Genomic DNA, 18,742 nt, shown 5'->3' with positions numbered 1-18,742 from the left:
TTGAGCAGCTGTCTTCTTTATTGGTTAACATTCAGTCATATATATATATATATATGTCTTAAACAATAGCTTTAGCGGTTAAACATTAGCAGTTTACATGCCATCCCGAAACTGGTTGTTTTTCCTTATCAATTGCTTATCCCTTTCAATAAATACAAGGATTAATACATGATCCAGTTTCCTGCATTCCATAAGCTTATCTTTCTATTTTAAGATCTTATTTTTCGCATGTTGTCTCAAGCACACTTTGTACACTTCCTCTGTAGTCCTTGTCTGAGGTTCGCCATCCAAGACAGGAACATACAGAACGTATACTTCAAGATGGACTCAGAAAACATGCCTACATAAATTATTCTTCAATAAACAAGTAAATCCTTCAACAATAAATTATTCTTTTATGCATTGTGGATATTGACTGCTTCCCTTATGGCAGACTTCTGGAAGTGTCAATCCAACCATGTGGCTGACTCGTGTGTTCACCAGCAAAATAGATCCTCTCTTCATTCTGGGCCAATATCTGAGAATAATGGGTAGACTGGTATGGGGTGTACCCGCTGAATGCTCCCCTATAATATGGATCAAGGTTCCATTTTTGCACCACGTATTTTCCACAGACTGATTTGAGATAATTTTTAGGTACTTGATGGATTTCCACAAGATTATCCATCACCACATCAAGACACTTTTCATCACTGAGAGGTGGCACAAACTTGATGAGTTGTGTGGCTGGTGCTGTAGCTGTGATGAGGACATAATCAGCAACCAGAGATGCAGAGCCAGTCAACCATTTGTAGAAGATTCTCACTTTGTTGTTTGTGCGAAGTATCTTCTCCACAGTGCAATTGAAATGGGCAATTCTAACCATTTCCCGGAAGAAACTTTGAGGAAGTTGATCAAATCCATCAACAATTTCATCAAAACTGAGTTTGAGAGAAGGAAAAAACAAATACAAGTTATTTCTAAGTTATCTCAAAAAAGTGTGCCTTGTTCTTATTTCATTCTTTGACAAAGTGACTAAATTAGTAGACCAAAGAAATGCTATGGACATAGTATACTTAGATTTCAGTAAGGCATTGACAAAGTAGTACATAACCTGCTGCTTAGTAAGCTAGAAAAAGGTGGGATAGACAACATCATCATCAGATGCAATTCTAGCTGGCTGACAAATGGTACTCAATGGGTATTCCTCAATGGTACTACATCCACATGGAGAGAAGCAAGCAGTGGGGTACCACAAGGCTCCGTCTTAGGCCCAATACTCTTCAATACCTTCATAAATGACTTAGATGAGGGAATAGCTAATACAATCCTACATTGTATAAACAGAGGCATAGAATCAAGGCCATGCAAAGCATCGTACCACTTTATAAAATTCTAGTAAGACCACATCTGGAATACTGCAACCAATTTTGTTTACCATACTATAAAAAAGATGTTGAGACTTTGGAAAAAGTTCAGAGAAGAGCAACTAAAATGATCAAAGGCCTGGAGAGGAAAACATACGAAGAATGGTTGCAGGACTTGGGTTTGGCTAGTGTAAAGAAAAGAAGACACAGGGGTGACATGATAGTAGTATTCCAGTATTTGAGGGGCTGCCACAAAGAAGAGGGGGTCAAATTATTCACCAAAATACCAGAGGGCAGGACAAGAAACAATGGTTAGAAACTGATCAAAGCGAGAAGCAACCTAGAATTAAGGAGAAACTTCCTAACAATGAGGACAATTAACCAGTGGAAATCATGGGCACTCCATCACTGGAGGTTTTTAAGAAGAGACTAGAGCTAGACAGTCACTTGTCTGAAATGGTATAGGTTCTCTTGCTTGAGTGGGGGACTGGAATAGAAGACTTCCAACGTCCCTTCCAGCTCTATTCTATTCTATTCTATTCTATTCTATTCTATTCTATTCTATTCTATTCTATTCTATTCTATTCTATTCTATTCTATTCTATTCTATTCTATTCTATTCTATTCTATTACAGTCCAACATCAATTATTTTAGCCCATCTACTTGAGATCAAAGATTAGTTAATTTCTTTTTCAGTTCAGTAATATTTTAACTGTCATAGTTGCCAAGAAGATGTCAAATATAATTTATAATCTTAAAAAAAGTTAGAGGAGACAAAATTTAACAATCAAAATAAATAACAAGAAATGCACTAAAAATAATAATAATACAAGAAATAAACTATTTTTAAAAGTAGCCTTTGGTTTCCCCCCCCCCCACACACACACACCATCTTGTTTACCTGTTATTCGCAAAGATTAAATGATCCATAACAGAAGGAAGGAATGAGTAATGAAATCCACTTTCGTCATTCAGGAAGTCACCAATCATCTCAACAGCTCCTTTGCTCAAATTTCCTTCCTTAATGAGATATTCCTAAAATACAAAGAATATTTGATGGGGAAAATACTGAATTTTGCCATTCATGAATACACAGTAGAATTCTTCTTTGATTGCATGGATCTAATGCTAAGGCAGATGACCTTAGGAAGTTGAACACTGAAGTTCCTGGAAAAGTGCAGTAGGCAGGTGAAGGAGGCAAACAGCATGGCAATACATCCATAGGCCACCACAGTGATAGCAAGCCATAACACATGTATCAAAGGTGACACACTATGATGCTTTGGGTGACATGCCAAGGTTCATCAACATCCAACAACAACTATTCTCGAAAGCAGGCCCCTTTCTCACACGATTTTGGGGAACCTTAGAGGTCACGCAAGAGGACTATGCTCCATTTGGAGCCTCTGAAAATCATGTGAGAACGGGGCAGGATTTCTCATGGGTTTAGGAGGCTGTGGAAGAGCCTTCATTGAAGACACTTTACAAATGAAGCCTTATGCAACCCAGACAGTGGTGAGATTCAGCCGGTTTGCACCACTTCGGCACAACCGGTAGCTAACCCAAGCCCAGAATGGACTTCCGGAAGCGGCATCCATACAGAGAACCAGTTGTTTGCATATCTGAATCCCATCACTAGACCCAGAGAAACCTCAGGTAGATGGCAGGGTCTACCAACAGAAAGAAAACACCACCCGTGGCAGATCCTGAAAAGTGCAGATCACAGGCACAATCCCCAAGAGCTCATGCCTCAAAATAATAAGAAGCTATATTGCCAATTCCTCTCTCCCCCCTACAACAGCAGGGAGAAAGGAATTAAATTCTCTTTCTACAAAACCAGTTATGTTGTTAATTGTAGGAGAACAATAGGCAGAATGGGTGAGTGGGGTGGGGTGGGGGTGGGTGGAGTTATGTGCATCATCAGCTCAAAGTCATTGGGTTCCCACACGTGGTCCAAATTCATCCTCTTCTGAAAACTCCGCTGACCCTTGACTTGCACCAATGTGATGCTGAGACTTGGCTGACTAGATTCTTGGGAATAATAATAATAATAATAATAATAATAGTAATAATAATAATAATAATAATGATGATGATGATGATAATGATAACAACAACAACAACAACAATATTGGAAGGAACCTTGGAGGACATCTAGGCCAACCCCTTGCTTAGGCAGGAAACCCTATACCAGGGGTAGGCAACCTTGGCTCTTTAATGACTCGTGGACTTCAGTTCCCAGCATTCTTGAGCCAGCCATGCTGGCTCAGGAATTCTGGGAGTTGAAGTCCACGAGTCATAAAAGAGCCAAGGTTGCCTACCCCTGCCCTATACCATTTCAGACAAATGGCTGTCCAATCTTTTCTTAAAAAGTTCCAACTTCTGGAGGTAAGTCATTCCACTGATTAATTGTTTTAACTGTCAGGAAATTTCTCCTTAGTTCTAGGTTGCTTCTCTCCTTGACTAGTTTCCATCCTTTGCTTCTTGTCCTGCCTTCAGGTGCTTTGGAGAATAGCTTGATTCCCTCTTCTTTGTGGCAGCCCCTGAGATATTGGAACACTGCTATCCTTCACCCCTCGTCTTTCTCTTCATTAAACTACACATACCCAATTCAGGTAACTGTTCCTTACATCTTTTAGCCTCCAGTCCCCTAATCATCTTAGTTGCTTTTCTCTGTACTCTTTCTAGAGTCTCAATATCGTTTTTACATCTTCTATGCTGCAGTTTGAATAGATGGTCCTGATCTTTTGCACTTGACATTAATATAGGATGATGCATAGTGAGTAAAGGAGGAATGCAGGTGTCATTTTTTTTATTTTTTTAGTAAAATCATTGTACAATTCTGACACCTGCAGGTTATTTTTCCCTTTGCTTTTTTCCATTGGTAAATTCAACCAGGCAATTCTCTACCATTTTGACCAGTTCTGACCGTGGTAATAATAAAATGCATATGCGTCTGATGTAAATTTCTCCAAACATATTTTCCTTTTCTTTGGAATTTTGATAAACATGGCTAGGCTTGGCAAATCATTTTCTTAAATCTGTTTTGTACATTGCTTCTTAATTAATCCTCTTTTCTGCAAGTTTTCTCTGATAGATTTTTTTTAAAAAATTGGCAAACTACTTTGCAAACTTGAAAAAGCAGGGACATTAGCCAAGTTGCAGTTAATTCATTAGACTGGTTCAAAACTGCACTCTGGGACAAATCCAAACAACTAGCCCTCTGGAGAGCCGAAACAGAAACCTCCCACAAGACAGACACAAACACCAACAAACTCAACAGACTAGAAAAATGCCAGAAGCCCAACGCCCCTCCACAGCAACTCATGAAACAAACAGTACATAACATATCAGACAGGACACTCACCATAGCAGAAACCAAAGTCGTTTCCAAAGGATTCAACTTTGCAGTCGCCCCCAAACGCATCCCCACTGAAAACATCATATGCGAAGTTGAAGCCACAATGGACAAAGATACAAACAGATAGAAGGAGCACCCATGGGATGACCTCTCTCACTCGCAAACCTATACATGGAACACTTTGAAACCAATGCCTTAGACAAGTCTGAACACAAACACAAACTCTGGCTTACATATGTAGATGACACTTTCGTAATTTGGCCACATGGGAAAGAAAAACTGGACAACTTCCTCACACATCTCAACAGCCTACACCCCAAAATACAATTTACTATGGAAATAGAAGCTAACAACCAACTCCCCTTTCTGGATGTCCTAATCTACAAAAAACCCAATGGTTCCCTAGGACATACCTTCTACCGGGGAAAAAAACACACCAACCGCTACTTGCACAATCCTACCACCACCCGGCACAGATCAACTCCCTAGCCAAGACCCTCATCTCCAGAACCAAACGCCTAGCCAACAAAGACCACATGAAAACCGAATTGCACACTCTCACAAACGTATTAATTTCCAACGGATTCCAAAGAAACACAATTACCAACCTAATCCAAAGGGAGACACCCCCCAAGAACCAAGACACAGAACAGGACAACGGCATCGCCCTCCTCCCCTACATTAAAGGCGCCACAGATAAAATCAGCAAAATTCTCGACAAACACAATATCAAGACAGCCTTCGGCACCGTGAGTATGCTGAGTATGGGAGTGAGTATGGATATGGTTTCTTATAAGGAATTACTTAGATTGCAAGTGAATGATTGGCAACTTAAATCATTAGATGAGTTAAGACAAGAAAACATAAGTTACTCTTGGTTTCAATATACCCAATTGAAAGTTAGGTGGAAGTCAGATCAAAAGGTTGGCATCACAATTATAGATCAAAATTTAGTAAAACAAATTAGCGATTTAAATAGTGCACATATAAAGAGGATATATAATGCTTTAATTGAATTGGATTCGGAAACGGAATTGGTTAAAGACTGTATGATAAAGTGGGCACAAAATATTCAGGAACCAATTTCATTGGACACCTGGGATATAATTTGGGTCAGAAATGTTAAATTTACTCAGGCTCAAAACTTAAGAGAAATTTTTTATAAAATGTTTTATAGATGGCATCTGGATCCCAAGAAGTTGTCCAACATGTATCCTAATTTACAGTCTAAATGTTGGAGATGTGGTAGTTTAGAAGCTACCTATTTTCACATGTGGTGGACTTGTAGAAATATAAAAGCTTTTTGGATCAAAATTTGGTGGAACATTCAAAAGATTTTTAAGAGAAAGATAAATTTTTCTCCACAATTGTTTTTATTGGGTATTGTTGTAGATTGTGATGTTAAAGAAACTAATTTGATGTTGAATATGATAACAGCAGCATGGTTACTGGCGGGACAATATTGGAAGAAGGATAGTTTGCCTACTATAGAAGAATGGGTGTTTAAAGTTTCGAATCTTGCAGAAATATCTAAGATTTCTCCTTATTTGAAAGATCATTCACAGGAAAGATATATTTCAGTTTGGAGGAGATGGATAGATTATATTCAGAACAAATATGGGACTAAAAAGTTTCATTTAGCTTATGAGTAGATTTTAGTAGGATATTGTTATTGGTACTTTGTAGTTATATTAAAGGAGAGCACATTATGAATTGGTTAATTGTATATTATGCATAATTTTTATTTAGAATATGATTATTATAACTATAATCCTGTATTTAGCTCTGGGAAGTGGGGGGGAAGTGGGTGGGTTTGGGGTCGGGGGGATTTGGGGATATATTGTAAAACTTTGTTTTTGTAAAACTCTTTAATAAAAAAAAAGACAGCCTTCGGCACCAACCAAAAAATATCCAACATCTTAAGAAACCCCAAAGACAAGATCCAGCTTGAAAACCAAGGAGTCTATGAAATAACATGCAAAATCTGTCCAGCCACATACATTGGACAAACTAATAGGAGAATAAATGCACGCATCGCAGAACACAAGAACGCAGTCAGAAAAGAAGAAAAAACTTCCTGCCTTTTCCAGCACCTTAAAGCAACAGGACATGAAATTGACTTTGAAGGAACGAAATTAATCTCGAAAACTGAACACTACAACAAGAGAATAATTATGGAAGCCATCGAAATAGAGGCACACACCCACAACATGAATAAACGTGATGAGACCTGCCGCCTACCAGACATCTGGAAACTAGCCCTAGTCAACAAACGAGTCCCAGCCACGAAAACCGTCACTGGACCCACAACAACACAGGACACCACCACCAATCATCCTCACCAGACTCAAACCCAAACCCAACCCATAGACGAAATACAACCACCATCCAGAAGCCAAACCACAGTGGCATCTCCAGCTGTTGCACACACACCCAACCCCTACACAAAGCAAACTGACACACGCCATGAACACAAGGCCAGACCGCAAACTGGAAGCCAAACCAAAGCCCGGGATGTTACACCACAGCCTTCTGCTCAGGACATTACATCACAGAACTCAGTAGCTTACAATGCTAAAGCTCAGGATGTCACAACACAGCCAACCACCCAGGATGTTGCAGCCCAGAACAAAGGATATCACTACACTAGAGCTCAGGATGTCACAAATCAGCCCATCACTCAAGTCGTTACAACACTCAAGTCGTTACAACACAAAAGACTAATAGGCACACAGCCATCACCTCAGCCACACAGGATGTTACAAAACAACTGACTCAGCTACAAACAATGACTCCATCATCCAATCAGGATGCAACCCAGTGACCTACTTGTGAGCTTCGATGTCATATCCCTCTTCACCCAAGTGCCTATTAAAGAAGCCTTGACAGCTATCCAAAACAAATACAACCCCCCTGAGCACATCCTAGATCTGACCAAACACTGCCTAACCGACACATACTTCAGCCACAATGAACAAAGATACAAACAGATAGAAGGAGCACCCATGGGATCACCTCTCTCACTCATCATCGCAAACCTATACATCAGGGGTGTCAAACTCAATTTCATTGAGGGCCGCATCAGCATTGCGGTTGCCCTCAAGGGGCCGGGCGGGTGTGGCCTGGGTGGGCGTGGCCTACTGGGTAGGCGTGGCTAGAGTGCGTATGGCCTACTGGGTGGGCGTGGCCAGCTCTACATCGTTCGCATCAAGGGAGCCTATGGGTGCCTGGGCAGGAGTGGGACAGATCTGAGGGTCTCTGGCAGGAGGAGGGTCTCTGGGCCAGGGCCAAGGCAGTGGGGGCCGTTCCCTCACTGTTTCCAGGATGGCTTCGCGCGCCACATAAAACCACTTCGCGGGCCGGATCCGGCCCCCCGGGCCTTGTGTTTGACATGTCTGCTATACATGGAACACTTTGAAACCAACGCCTTAGACAAATCGGAACACAAACCCAAACTCTGACTTAGATATGTAGATGACGCTTTCGTAATTTGGCCACATGGAAAAGAAAAACTGGACAACTTCCTCACACATCTCAACAGCCTACACCCCAAAATACAATTTACTATGGAAATAGAAGCTAACAACCAACTCCCCTTTCTGGATGTCCTAATCTACAAAAAACCCAATGGTTCATTAGGACACACCATCTACCGGAAAAAAACACACACCAACCACTACTTAAACGCACAATCCCACCACCACACGGCAGAGATCAATGTTCTGTACCAGCCTGCTACCGGCTCTGCAGAAAAGGCAGGGACAACCCGTTTTACAAGAAGGCAAGAGGCTGGAACTAAGCCTGCCAAATTTATGGATACAAAAGCAAACAGAACAAGACACGAACCATGAAACAGGAGCTATTCAAGTGGTTGCCTTCAGCAAACCAGCCCTCACACGCATTCCCCTTTTATACAGTTTAGGGCGTGGCTTCTCTCTGCCTCCTTCCGAGGTGCCCCAATGCCTTCCTCTGTTTACTCCTGATTGACTGCCTCCTGCGTCGGCCGTCCTTGAATAGGGCCAGCTGTGGGTCATCTTCATCCACGCTGTCAGGCTCACACAGCTGGGTCTGCGTCGTGACCAGGTGGGAGGGGCCTGGCTGAGGGCTCTCATCAGCAAGCTCTCCAACCCCCTCAGCAACCTCTCCAACACCCCCCTCCTCCTCCTCCTCTGAATCATCTGACCCAACTGCCGAACCCACAGGCTGACCCTGAATCACAACAATCAACTCCGTAGCCAAGACCCTCATTTCCAGAACCAAACGCCTAGCCAACAAAGACCACCTGAAAAATGAATTACACACTCTCACAAACGTATTAATTTCCAACGGATTCCAAAGAAACACAATTACCAACCTAATCCAAAGGGAGACACCCCCCCAAGAACCAAGACACAGAACAGGACAACGGCATCGCCCTCCTCCCCTATATTAAAGGCGCCACAGATAAAATCAGCAAAATTCTCCACAAACACAATATCAAGACAGCCTTCGGCACCGACCAAAAAATAGCCAACTTCTTAAGAAACCCCAAAGACAAGATCCAGCTTGAAAACCAAGGAGTCTATGAAATAACATGCAAAATCTGCCCAGCCACATACATTGGACAAACTAATAGGAGAATAAATGCACGCATCGCAGAACACAAGAACACAGTCAGAAAAGAAGAAAAAGCTTTCTGCCTTTTCCAGCACCTTAAAGCAACAGGACATGAAATTGACTTTGAAGGAACGAAATTAATCTCGAAAACTGAACACTACAACAAGAGAATAATTATGGAAGCCATCGAAATAAAGAAACACCCCCACAACATGAATAAATGTGATGATACCTCCCGCCTACCAGACACCCTCAATCTTACACGGGAAAATACCCGAATACGCCAAGACCTACATACCTGTACCCAGGAAAATCTACAAAAACAAATATCTTACCTCTACGGGGAGGAAACCTTCTGGCTGACTAGGACCTACGAGAAACTGGAAGTCCAAAGAGCCACCATCTTATGTGACTTCACATTCCTACGCAACTGCCAAGACAAAAACGTGATCCCCACATGCTTCCAACTAAAATTCCATTCTAAAACCTCAGCTGCTGAAAGGATCCTGAAAAGAACTGAATTAGCCCTAATCAGAAACAAACTCCACAGGAAAGGATTCCTACTAGACCAAACCAACAGGGACCTACTCACTCTTCACCTCAAACTCAGCAACAAAATCCACCCAGCACTCTGGGACAAATCCAAACAACTAGCCCTCTGGAGAGCCGAAACAGAAACCTCCCACAAGACAGACACACACACCAACAAACTCCACAGACTAGAAAAACGACAGAAGCCCAACCTCCCTCCACAGCAACTCATGAAACAAACAGTACATAACATATCAGACAGGACCCTCACCATAGCAGAAACCAATGTGCTTTCCTAAGGATTCAACTTTGCAGTCGCCCCCAAACGCATCCCCACTGAAAACAGCATATGCGAAGTTGAAGCCTCCCTACCCAAAATCAACCCAGATGAAGCCAGTAAAATCAGACTCGAAGTCACCAATGTCCTCTGCTCCAGCAATCCACCTAGAAGCAACTTACATAACGGAGAACAAAGAGCACTCACCAACCTGAGGAAAGACAACAACATAATCATTCTCCCAGCAGAGAAACGAAACGTCACTGTGGTGATGAACACATCTGACTACCAAGCCAAACTACCCAACCTACTCCAAGTCCCCGCTTACAAACCTCTAAACACAGACCCCACCACCTACCTGGAAAAATCCACCAAATCCAAAATAAAAGCCTCTTCTATCAGCGAAGAAATCCAGCAAAGAATCATCCACAGAGAGAAATCATCCAGATGCCTCAAGCTCTATGGCCTCCCCAAGATACAAAAAGAAGAAATACCACTCAGACCCATAGTCAGCTCCATAGGGTCACCTCTACAGAATCTTGCCAAATTCCTTGCCAAACAACTTCAGCCCTACACAAAATCCATCACCTCACACGTACAAAACTCATTCCACTTCATAGAAACAATAAAGAAACAAAACCTGCAACCCAGCGACCTATTCGTGAGCTTTGATGTCATATCCCTCTTCATCCAAGTGCCTATTAAAGAAGCCTTGACAGCTACCCAAAACAAATACAACCCCCCTAAGCACATCCTAGATCGGACCAACCACTGCCTAACCAACACATACTTCAGCCACAATGGACAAAGATACAAACAGATAAAAGGAGCACCCATGGGATCACCTCTCTCACTCGCAAACCTATACATGGAACACTTTGAAACCAATGCCTTAGACAAGTCTGAACACAAACACAAACTCTGGCTTAGATATGTAGATGACACTTTCGTAATTTGGCCACATGGGAAAGAAAAACTGGACAACTTCCTCACACATCTCAACAGCCTACACCCCAAAATACAATTTACTATGGAAATAGAAGCTAACAACCAACTCACCTTTCTGGACGTCCTAATCTACAAAAAACCCAATGGTTCCCTAGGACACACCATCTACCGGGGAAAAAAACACACCAACCGCTACTTAAACACACAATCCCACCACCATCCGGCACAGATCAACTCCGTAGCCAAGACCCTCATCTCCAGAACCAAACGCCTAGCCGACAAACACCACCTAAAAACCGAATTACACACTCTCACACACGTATTAATTTCCAACGGATTCCAAAGAAACACAATTACTAACCTAATCCAAATGGAGACACCCCCCAAGAACCAAGACACAGAACAGGACAACGGCATCGCCCTCCTCCCCTAAATTAAAGGCGCCACAGATAAAATCAGCAAAATTCTCCACAAACACAATACCAAGACAGCCTTCGGCACCAACCAAAAAATATACAACATCTTAAGAAACCCCAAAGACAAGATCCAGCTTGAAAACCAAGGAGTCTATGAAATAACATGCAAATATACAACATCTTAAGAAACCCCAAAGACAAGATCCAGCTTGAAAACCAAGGAGTCTATGAAATAACATGCAAAATCTGTCCAGCCACATACATTGGACAAACTAATAGGGAGAATAAATGCACGCATCGCAGAACACAAGAACGCAGTCAGAAAAGAAGAAAAATGTTCCTGCCTTTTCCAGCACCTTAAAGCAACAGGACATGAAATTGACTTTGAAGGAACGAAATTAATCTCGAAAACTGAACACTACAACAAGAGAATAATTATGGAAGCCATCGAAATAGAGGCACACACCCACAACATGAATAAACGTGATGGTACCTCCCGCCTACCAGACATCTGGAAACTAGCCGTAGTCAGCAAACGACTCCGAGCCACAAAAACCGACACCGGACCCACAACAACACAGGACACCACCACCAATCATCCTCACCAGACTCAAACCCAAACCCAACCCATAGACCAAATGCAACCACCATCCAGAAGCCAAACCACGGCGGCATCTCCAGCTGTTGCACACACACCCAACCCCCACACAAAGCAAACTGACACACGCCATGAACACAAGGCCAGACCGCAAACTGGAAGCCAAACCAAACCCCGGGATGTTACACCACAGCCTTCTGAACAGGACATTACATCACAGAACTCAGGAGGTTACAATGCTAAAGCTCGGGATGTCACAACACAACCAACCACCCAGGATGTTGCAGCCCAGAACAAAGGATATCACTACACTAGAGCTCAGGATGTCACAAATCAGCCCATCACTCAAGTCGTTACAACACTCAAGGCGTTACAAGACTCAAATTGTTACAACACTCAAGGCGTTACAACACAAAAGACTAATAGGCACACAGCCATCACCTCAGCCACACAGGATGTTACAAAACAACCAACTCAGCTACAAACAATAACTCCATCATCCAATCAGGATGCAACCCAGTGACCTACTTGTGAGCTTCGATGTCATATCCCTCTTCACCCAAGTGCCTATTAAAGAAGCCTTGACAGCTATCCAAAAAAATAGAACCCCCCTAAGCACATCCTAGATCTGACCAAACACTGCCTAACCGACACATACTTCAGTCACAATGAACAAAGATACAAACAGATAGAAGAAGCACCCATGGGATCACCTCTCTCACTCGCAAACCTATACATGGAACACTTTGAAACCAACGCCTTAGACAAATCTGAACACAAACCCAAACTCTGACTTAGATATGTAGATGACGCTTTCGTAATTTGGCCACATGGTAAAGAAAAACTGGACAACTTCCTCACACATCTCAACAGCCTACACCCCAAAATACAGTTTACTATGGAAATAGAAGCTAACAACCAACTCCCCTTTCGGAATGTCCTAATCTACAAAAAGCCCAATGGTTCCCTAGGACACACCATCTACCGGCTCTGCAGAAAAGGCAGGGACAACCCGTTTTACAAGAAGGCAAGAGGCTGGAACTAAGCCTGCCAAATTTATGGATACAAAAGCAAACAGAACAAGACACGAACCATGAAATAGGAGCAATTCAAGCGGTTGCCTTCAGCAAACCAGCCCTCACACGCATTCCCCTTTTATACAGTTCAGGGCGTGGCTTCCCTCTGCCTCCTTCCGAGGTGCCCCAATGCCTTCCTCTGTTTACTCCTGATTGACTGCCTCCTGGGCAGGGCCAGCTGTGGGTCATCTTCATCCATGCTGTCAGGCTCACACAGCTGGGTCTGCGTTGTGACCAGGTGGGAGGGGCCTGGCTGAGGGCTCTCATCAGCAAGCTCTCTGACCCCCTCAGCAACCTCTCCAACACCCCCCTCCTCCTCCTCCTCTGAATCGTCCGACCCAACTGCCGAACCCACAGGCTGACCCTGAATCACAACAATCAACTCCGTAGCCAAGACCCTCATTTCCAGAACCAAACACCTAGCCAACAAAGACCACATGAAAAATGAATTACACACTCTCACAAACGTATTAATTTCCAACAGATTCCAAAGAAACACAATTACCAACCTAATCCAAAGGGAGACACCCCCCAAGAACCAAGACACAGAACAGGACAACGGCATCGCCCTCCTCCCCTACATTAAAGGCGCCACAGATAAAATCAGCAAAATTCTCCACAAACACAATATCAAGACAGCCTTCGGCACCGTGAGTATGGTGAGTGTGGGAGTGAGTATCGATATGTTTTCTTATAAGGAATTACTTAGATTGCAAGGGAATGATTGGCAACTTAAATCATTAGATGAGTTAAGACAAGAAAACATAAATTACTCTTGGTTTCAATATACCCAATTGAAAGTTAGGTGGAAGTCAGATCAAAAGGTTGGCATCACAATTATAGATCAAAATTTAGTAAAACAAATTAGAGATTTAAATAGTGCACATATAAAGAGGATATATAATGCTTTAATTGAATTGGATTCGGAAACGGAATTGGTTAAAGACTGTATGATAAAGTGGGCACAAAATATTCAGGAACCAATTTCGTTGGACACCTGGGAGATAATTTGGGTCAGAAATGTTAAATTTATTCAGGCTCAAAACTTAAGAGAACATTTTTATAAAATGTTTTATAGATGGCATCTGGATCCCAAGAAGTTGTCCAACATGTATCCTAATTTACAGTCTAAATGTTGGAGATGTGGTAGTTTAGAAGCTACCTATTTTCACATGTGGTAGAGGAGAGGAAGGCCTGGAGGAACATTGTCCATAGGGTCGTGATGGGTCGGACATGACTTCGCAACTAACAACAACAACAACAATTTTCACATGTGGTGGACTTGTAGAAATATAAAAGCTTTTTGGATCAAAATTTGGTGGAACATTCAAAAGATTTTTAAGAGAAAGATAAAGTTTTCTCCACAATTGTTTTTATTGGGTATTGTTGTAGATTGTGATGTTAAAGAAACTAATTTGATATTGAATATGATAACAGCAGCACGGTTACTGGCGGGACAATATTGGAAGAAGGATAGTTTGCCTACTATAGAAGAATAAGTGTTTAAAGTTTCCATTCTTGCAGAAATGTCTAAGATTTCTGCTTATTTGAAAGATCATTCACAGGAAAGATATATTTCAGTTTGGAGGAGATGGATAGATTCTATTCAGAACAAATATGGGACTAAAAAGTTTCATTTCGCTTATGAGTAGATTTTAGTGGGATATTGTTATTGGTACTTTGTAGTTATATTAAAGGAGAGCACATTATGAATTTGGTTAATTGTATATTATGCATAATTTTTATTTAGAATATGATTATTATAACTATAATCCTGTATTTAGCTCTGGGAAGTGGGGGGGGGAAGTGGGCGGGTTTGGGGTGGGGTTTTTTGGGGATATATTGTAAAACTTTGTTTTTGTAAAACTCTTTAATAATAATAATAAAAAAGACAGCCTTCGGCACCAACCAAAAAATATCCAACATCTTAAGAAACCCCAAAGACAAGATCCAGCTTGAAAACCAAGGAGTCTATGAAATAACATGCAAAATCTGCCCAGCCACATACATTGGACAAACTAATAGGAGAATAAATGCACGCATCACAGAACACAAGAACCCAGTCAGAAAAGAAAAAAAAAACTTCCTGCCTTTTCCAGCACCTTAAAGCAACAGGACATGAAATTGACTTTGAAGGAACGAAATTAATCTCGAAAACTGAACACTACAACAAGAGAATAATTATGGAAGCCATCGAAATAGAGGATCACCCCCACAACATGAATAAATGTGATGATACCTCCCGCCTACCAGACATCTGGAAACTAGCCCTAGTCAACAAACAAGTCCCAGCCACGAAAACCGTCACTGGACCCACAACAACACAGGACACCACCACCAATCATCCTCACCAGACTCAAACCCAAACCCAACCCATAGACAAAATGCAGCCACCATCCAGAAGCCAAACCATGGCGGCATCTCCAGCTGTTGTACACACACCCAACCCCCACACAAAGCAAACTGACACGCCATGAACACAAGGCCAGACCGCAAACTGGAAGCCAAACCAAAGCCCGGGATGTTACACCACAGCCTTCTGCTCAGGACATTACATCACAGAACTCAGGAGGTTACAATGCTAAAGCTCGGGATGTCACAACACAGCCAACCACCCAGGATGTTGCAGCCCAGAACAAAGGATATCACTACACTAGAGCTCAGGATGTCACCAATCAGCCCATCACTCAAGTCGTTACAACACTCAAGTCGTTACAACACAAAAGACTAATAGGCACACAGCCATCACCTCAGCCACACAGGATGTTACAAAACAACTGACTCAGCTGCAAACAAAAACTCCATCATCCAATCAGGATGTAACAACACAGCCAACCAACATATACACATACACATACACATACACATTTCATACACACACACATACATACACATATAATTATCTTTTTTGTATATGGTATGCATGTGAATTTTGCTTATTTTACTGTGTAATATGATGATCAAGTAATCCATTTAGTTCTTCAGTTAGAGGCATGGCTTTATACATTAAACATGAGATATGGATAAGGATTCCACACATAAATATCAATCAAACTTAGCTGGAGGAACCTAGTTGTAAACTTTGGACCTATGTTCTAACTCATTGTATATATTTTTCTTATATTAAAGTACTCTAGTTTATGAAAAAATCAGGAGCACTGGAACCTATCAAAATCTTTCTTGGTATATATAATAAAGTGCCTGAATATATGGCATTTTCAATTTTATGCATTGCATTTAATATAGATGGATTTTTGTATAAGTGCACTTTGATAAAATTGTATCTATTTATCTCTTTAATTAGTTATTTCATATGCAAAGTGATTCTAGATGGCTTAAAATTAAGATCATAATATAAAACTATTAAAACTAAAAAATCCTTAAACTATTAAAATTATGAAAACTAGACTGAATTGTGTGACTGTTATTTAATGTGCACTTTTCTGTATTTTATGTCATTTGGATTTAACATATTTTGTATGTGATATAAAGTGCTTTATGCACATTATTTCAGTAAGTATTATAACAGCCTTTCCCATCCCTGATATTATTCTACAACTCTCATAATACCAACTAGAACTATACTAGTACATTAGATTTCTCTGCTTGTACATCCAGTCTACTTCTTAAAACTACCTTGTTCAGCGTCTCCTCAAACAGCTGGTTTGCAGACTTTCTCCACTCATTGGGGTTAAGTTGATATCCAAAGATTTCATTATTGTCAAGTGCCATTTTTTGTCTGACATTTTGAATTAAATACCAGGCATTCTTTTCAGTCTGATTGAATGGGTGTAGACGAAGTTTAAACTTGTCAATGTATTCACGTACAATTCTGTGAAGGGAAAAACAATCCAGATTTATTTGCGAGCTTATTTCTTTATCAAAGCAAGCAAAAAACACAAATTTATCAGATTAACAGTTGTTCTACTCTGGCCTTGTCTGGTTCTCAATAACCACCAAGGACAATTGTCTGTCCCTACCATAGTTCTCCTGGAATTGCACCTTAGAGACACTGCCCATGATCCAGGAAATAGCTTGTAATCCTGATGACTACTTGCTTTGATAGCAAGGCAAGACTGCATAACCCCCACTGTAAAATTATATTTAAAAAAAAGTTTCACACCTCAGTTTTCCATCACAGAAACATAGTCTTTATAGGAGACTATGTATCTATCTATAATTTAATAGAGAAGTTTGCAGTAATAGCACAGTTTCCAAAATGAAACAGTTCTAGTCCTACTCTCTGGAACTGTCCACCACCATCCAAAATTTAGCTGACCTTGACACAGCAGGCATTTCCGAAAGCTTTAAAAATGTGGCCATTTCCCCAGGTTTAGGGAATGAATGCCCTTGAAATTGGCTACAGCTACCACTATGTAGAGATTTATTATGGCTATTGTTATCAGGTGTCTTTCAATGAGTTTTACTTTTATATGGACCACCCAGAAATGATGTGGCAAGATGTACTAGTCTAGTGCAAGCTTTCTGGATAGTTTTCAGAGTCAAGTCCTTATCAACACAACTGTTGTCCTCTTCCAGTAAGCATCTTAACAGTTATCAACTTTCTAACAATATGCCTAGCATTTCAGGAAGGCGACAAATTATTAAATGTGAATGAGTTTGCCTCTTACATCAGATGATGGATGGAGAAAGACCTTTCAATCAATCTTACCTGTGTTTTGTGGGCAATCGCATTGGCCCCACATCTACATACCAGCCTCCTTCTCGGTGCGTCTTTATGCGTCCTCCCACACGGTTACTGGCTTCCAAGATCACAACCTAGGAGAAAAGAGTGCTGATGGGGAATGAGTGAGATTCAAGATTCTGGTAATGGTTTTTAAGTCCCTACATGGCATGGGTCCGGAGTACCTCAGGGACCACCTGCTGCCGGCGTCAACTTCCCTCCGCCCTGTGCGTTCCCACAGAGAGGGCCTCCTCAGGGTGCCTCCAGTCAGAGAATGTCGGCTGGTGGCCCAAAGGGGGAGGGCCTTCTCTGTGGGCGCTCCGGCTTTATGGAACCAGCTGCCGGTCGAGCTCTGGATGGCACCGGACCTTCGCTCCTTCTGACGTGGTCTGAAGGCCCATTTATTTGAACAAGCTGGCCTGGCCTGATGGGGGATGTTAGGTTTTTAATGGGGTTTTTTATATTGTTATTGTCTTTATCTGGGCTATTATTTAATCCTTTTTAATTTTTGTATTCTCTATTTATATGTGCCCTGTTCACCGCCCTGAGTCCTTCGGGAGAAGGGCGGTATATAAATATAATAAAATAAATAAATAAATAAATAATGGATTGTTCTAATTTCTCTCTCTTCTCATAAGGGTTTGGTGATCTGTACTTAGGTGTGCCTCCTCCAAATTTCCCTTCGATTTCACATGAACATTGATTTACCTTTACAAACCCTGCATCCCACATCCTTATTGCCTGGCTGGAGCTACAGTATATTCTCTGTTGGCTATTAATATATTACAGCAATTATTATAAACTTTGGTCCTTTTATTCCTCCTCCTCCTTCTCCTCTTCCTCCTCTTCCTCCTCCTCCTCTCTTCTCTCAAAGCCTGCTTGGACGAGTCCCTACAGTTTTATTTTCA

At 41.5% G+C, this 18,742-nt stretch overlaps 1 protein-coding gene across 1 annotated transcript; it reads right to left on the bottom strand.

Annotated features, from left to right (window-relative positions):
• Positions 1-424: 424 nt before the first annotated feature.
• LOC310633363 (L-amino-acid oxidase-like) lies at positions 425-18,566 on the bottom strand (the record flags this gene model as incomplete). The annotated part of the gene is made up of 5 exons (XM_083351064.1): positions 425-920; positions 2,249-2,382; positions 16,748-16,982; positions 17,823-17,929; positions 18,543-18,566. The coding sequence occupies 5 exons, from the start codon at positions 18,564-18,566 to the stop codon at positions 425-427; spliced, it is 996 nt and encodes a 331-aa protein (XP_083207190.1).
• Between the last annotated feature and the right edge of the window lie 176 nt (positions 18,567-18,742).

The sequence above is a fragment of the Vipera ursinii genome, assembly GCF_947247035.1.
Source record: "Vipera ursinii genome assembly, chromosome: 2".
Classification (NCBI taxonomy): Eukaryota; Metazoa; Chordata; class Lepidosauria; order Squamata; family Viperidae; genus Vipera; species Vipera ursinii.
This window is presented reverse-complemented; position numbering and strand designations above follow the sequence as displayed.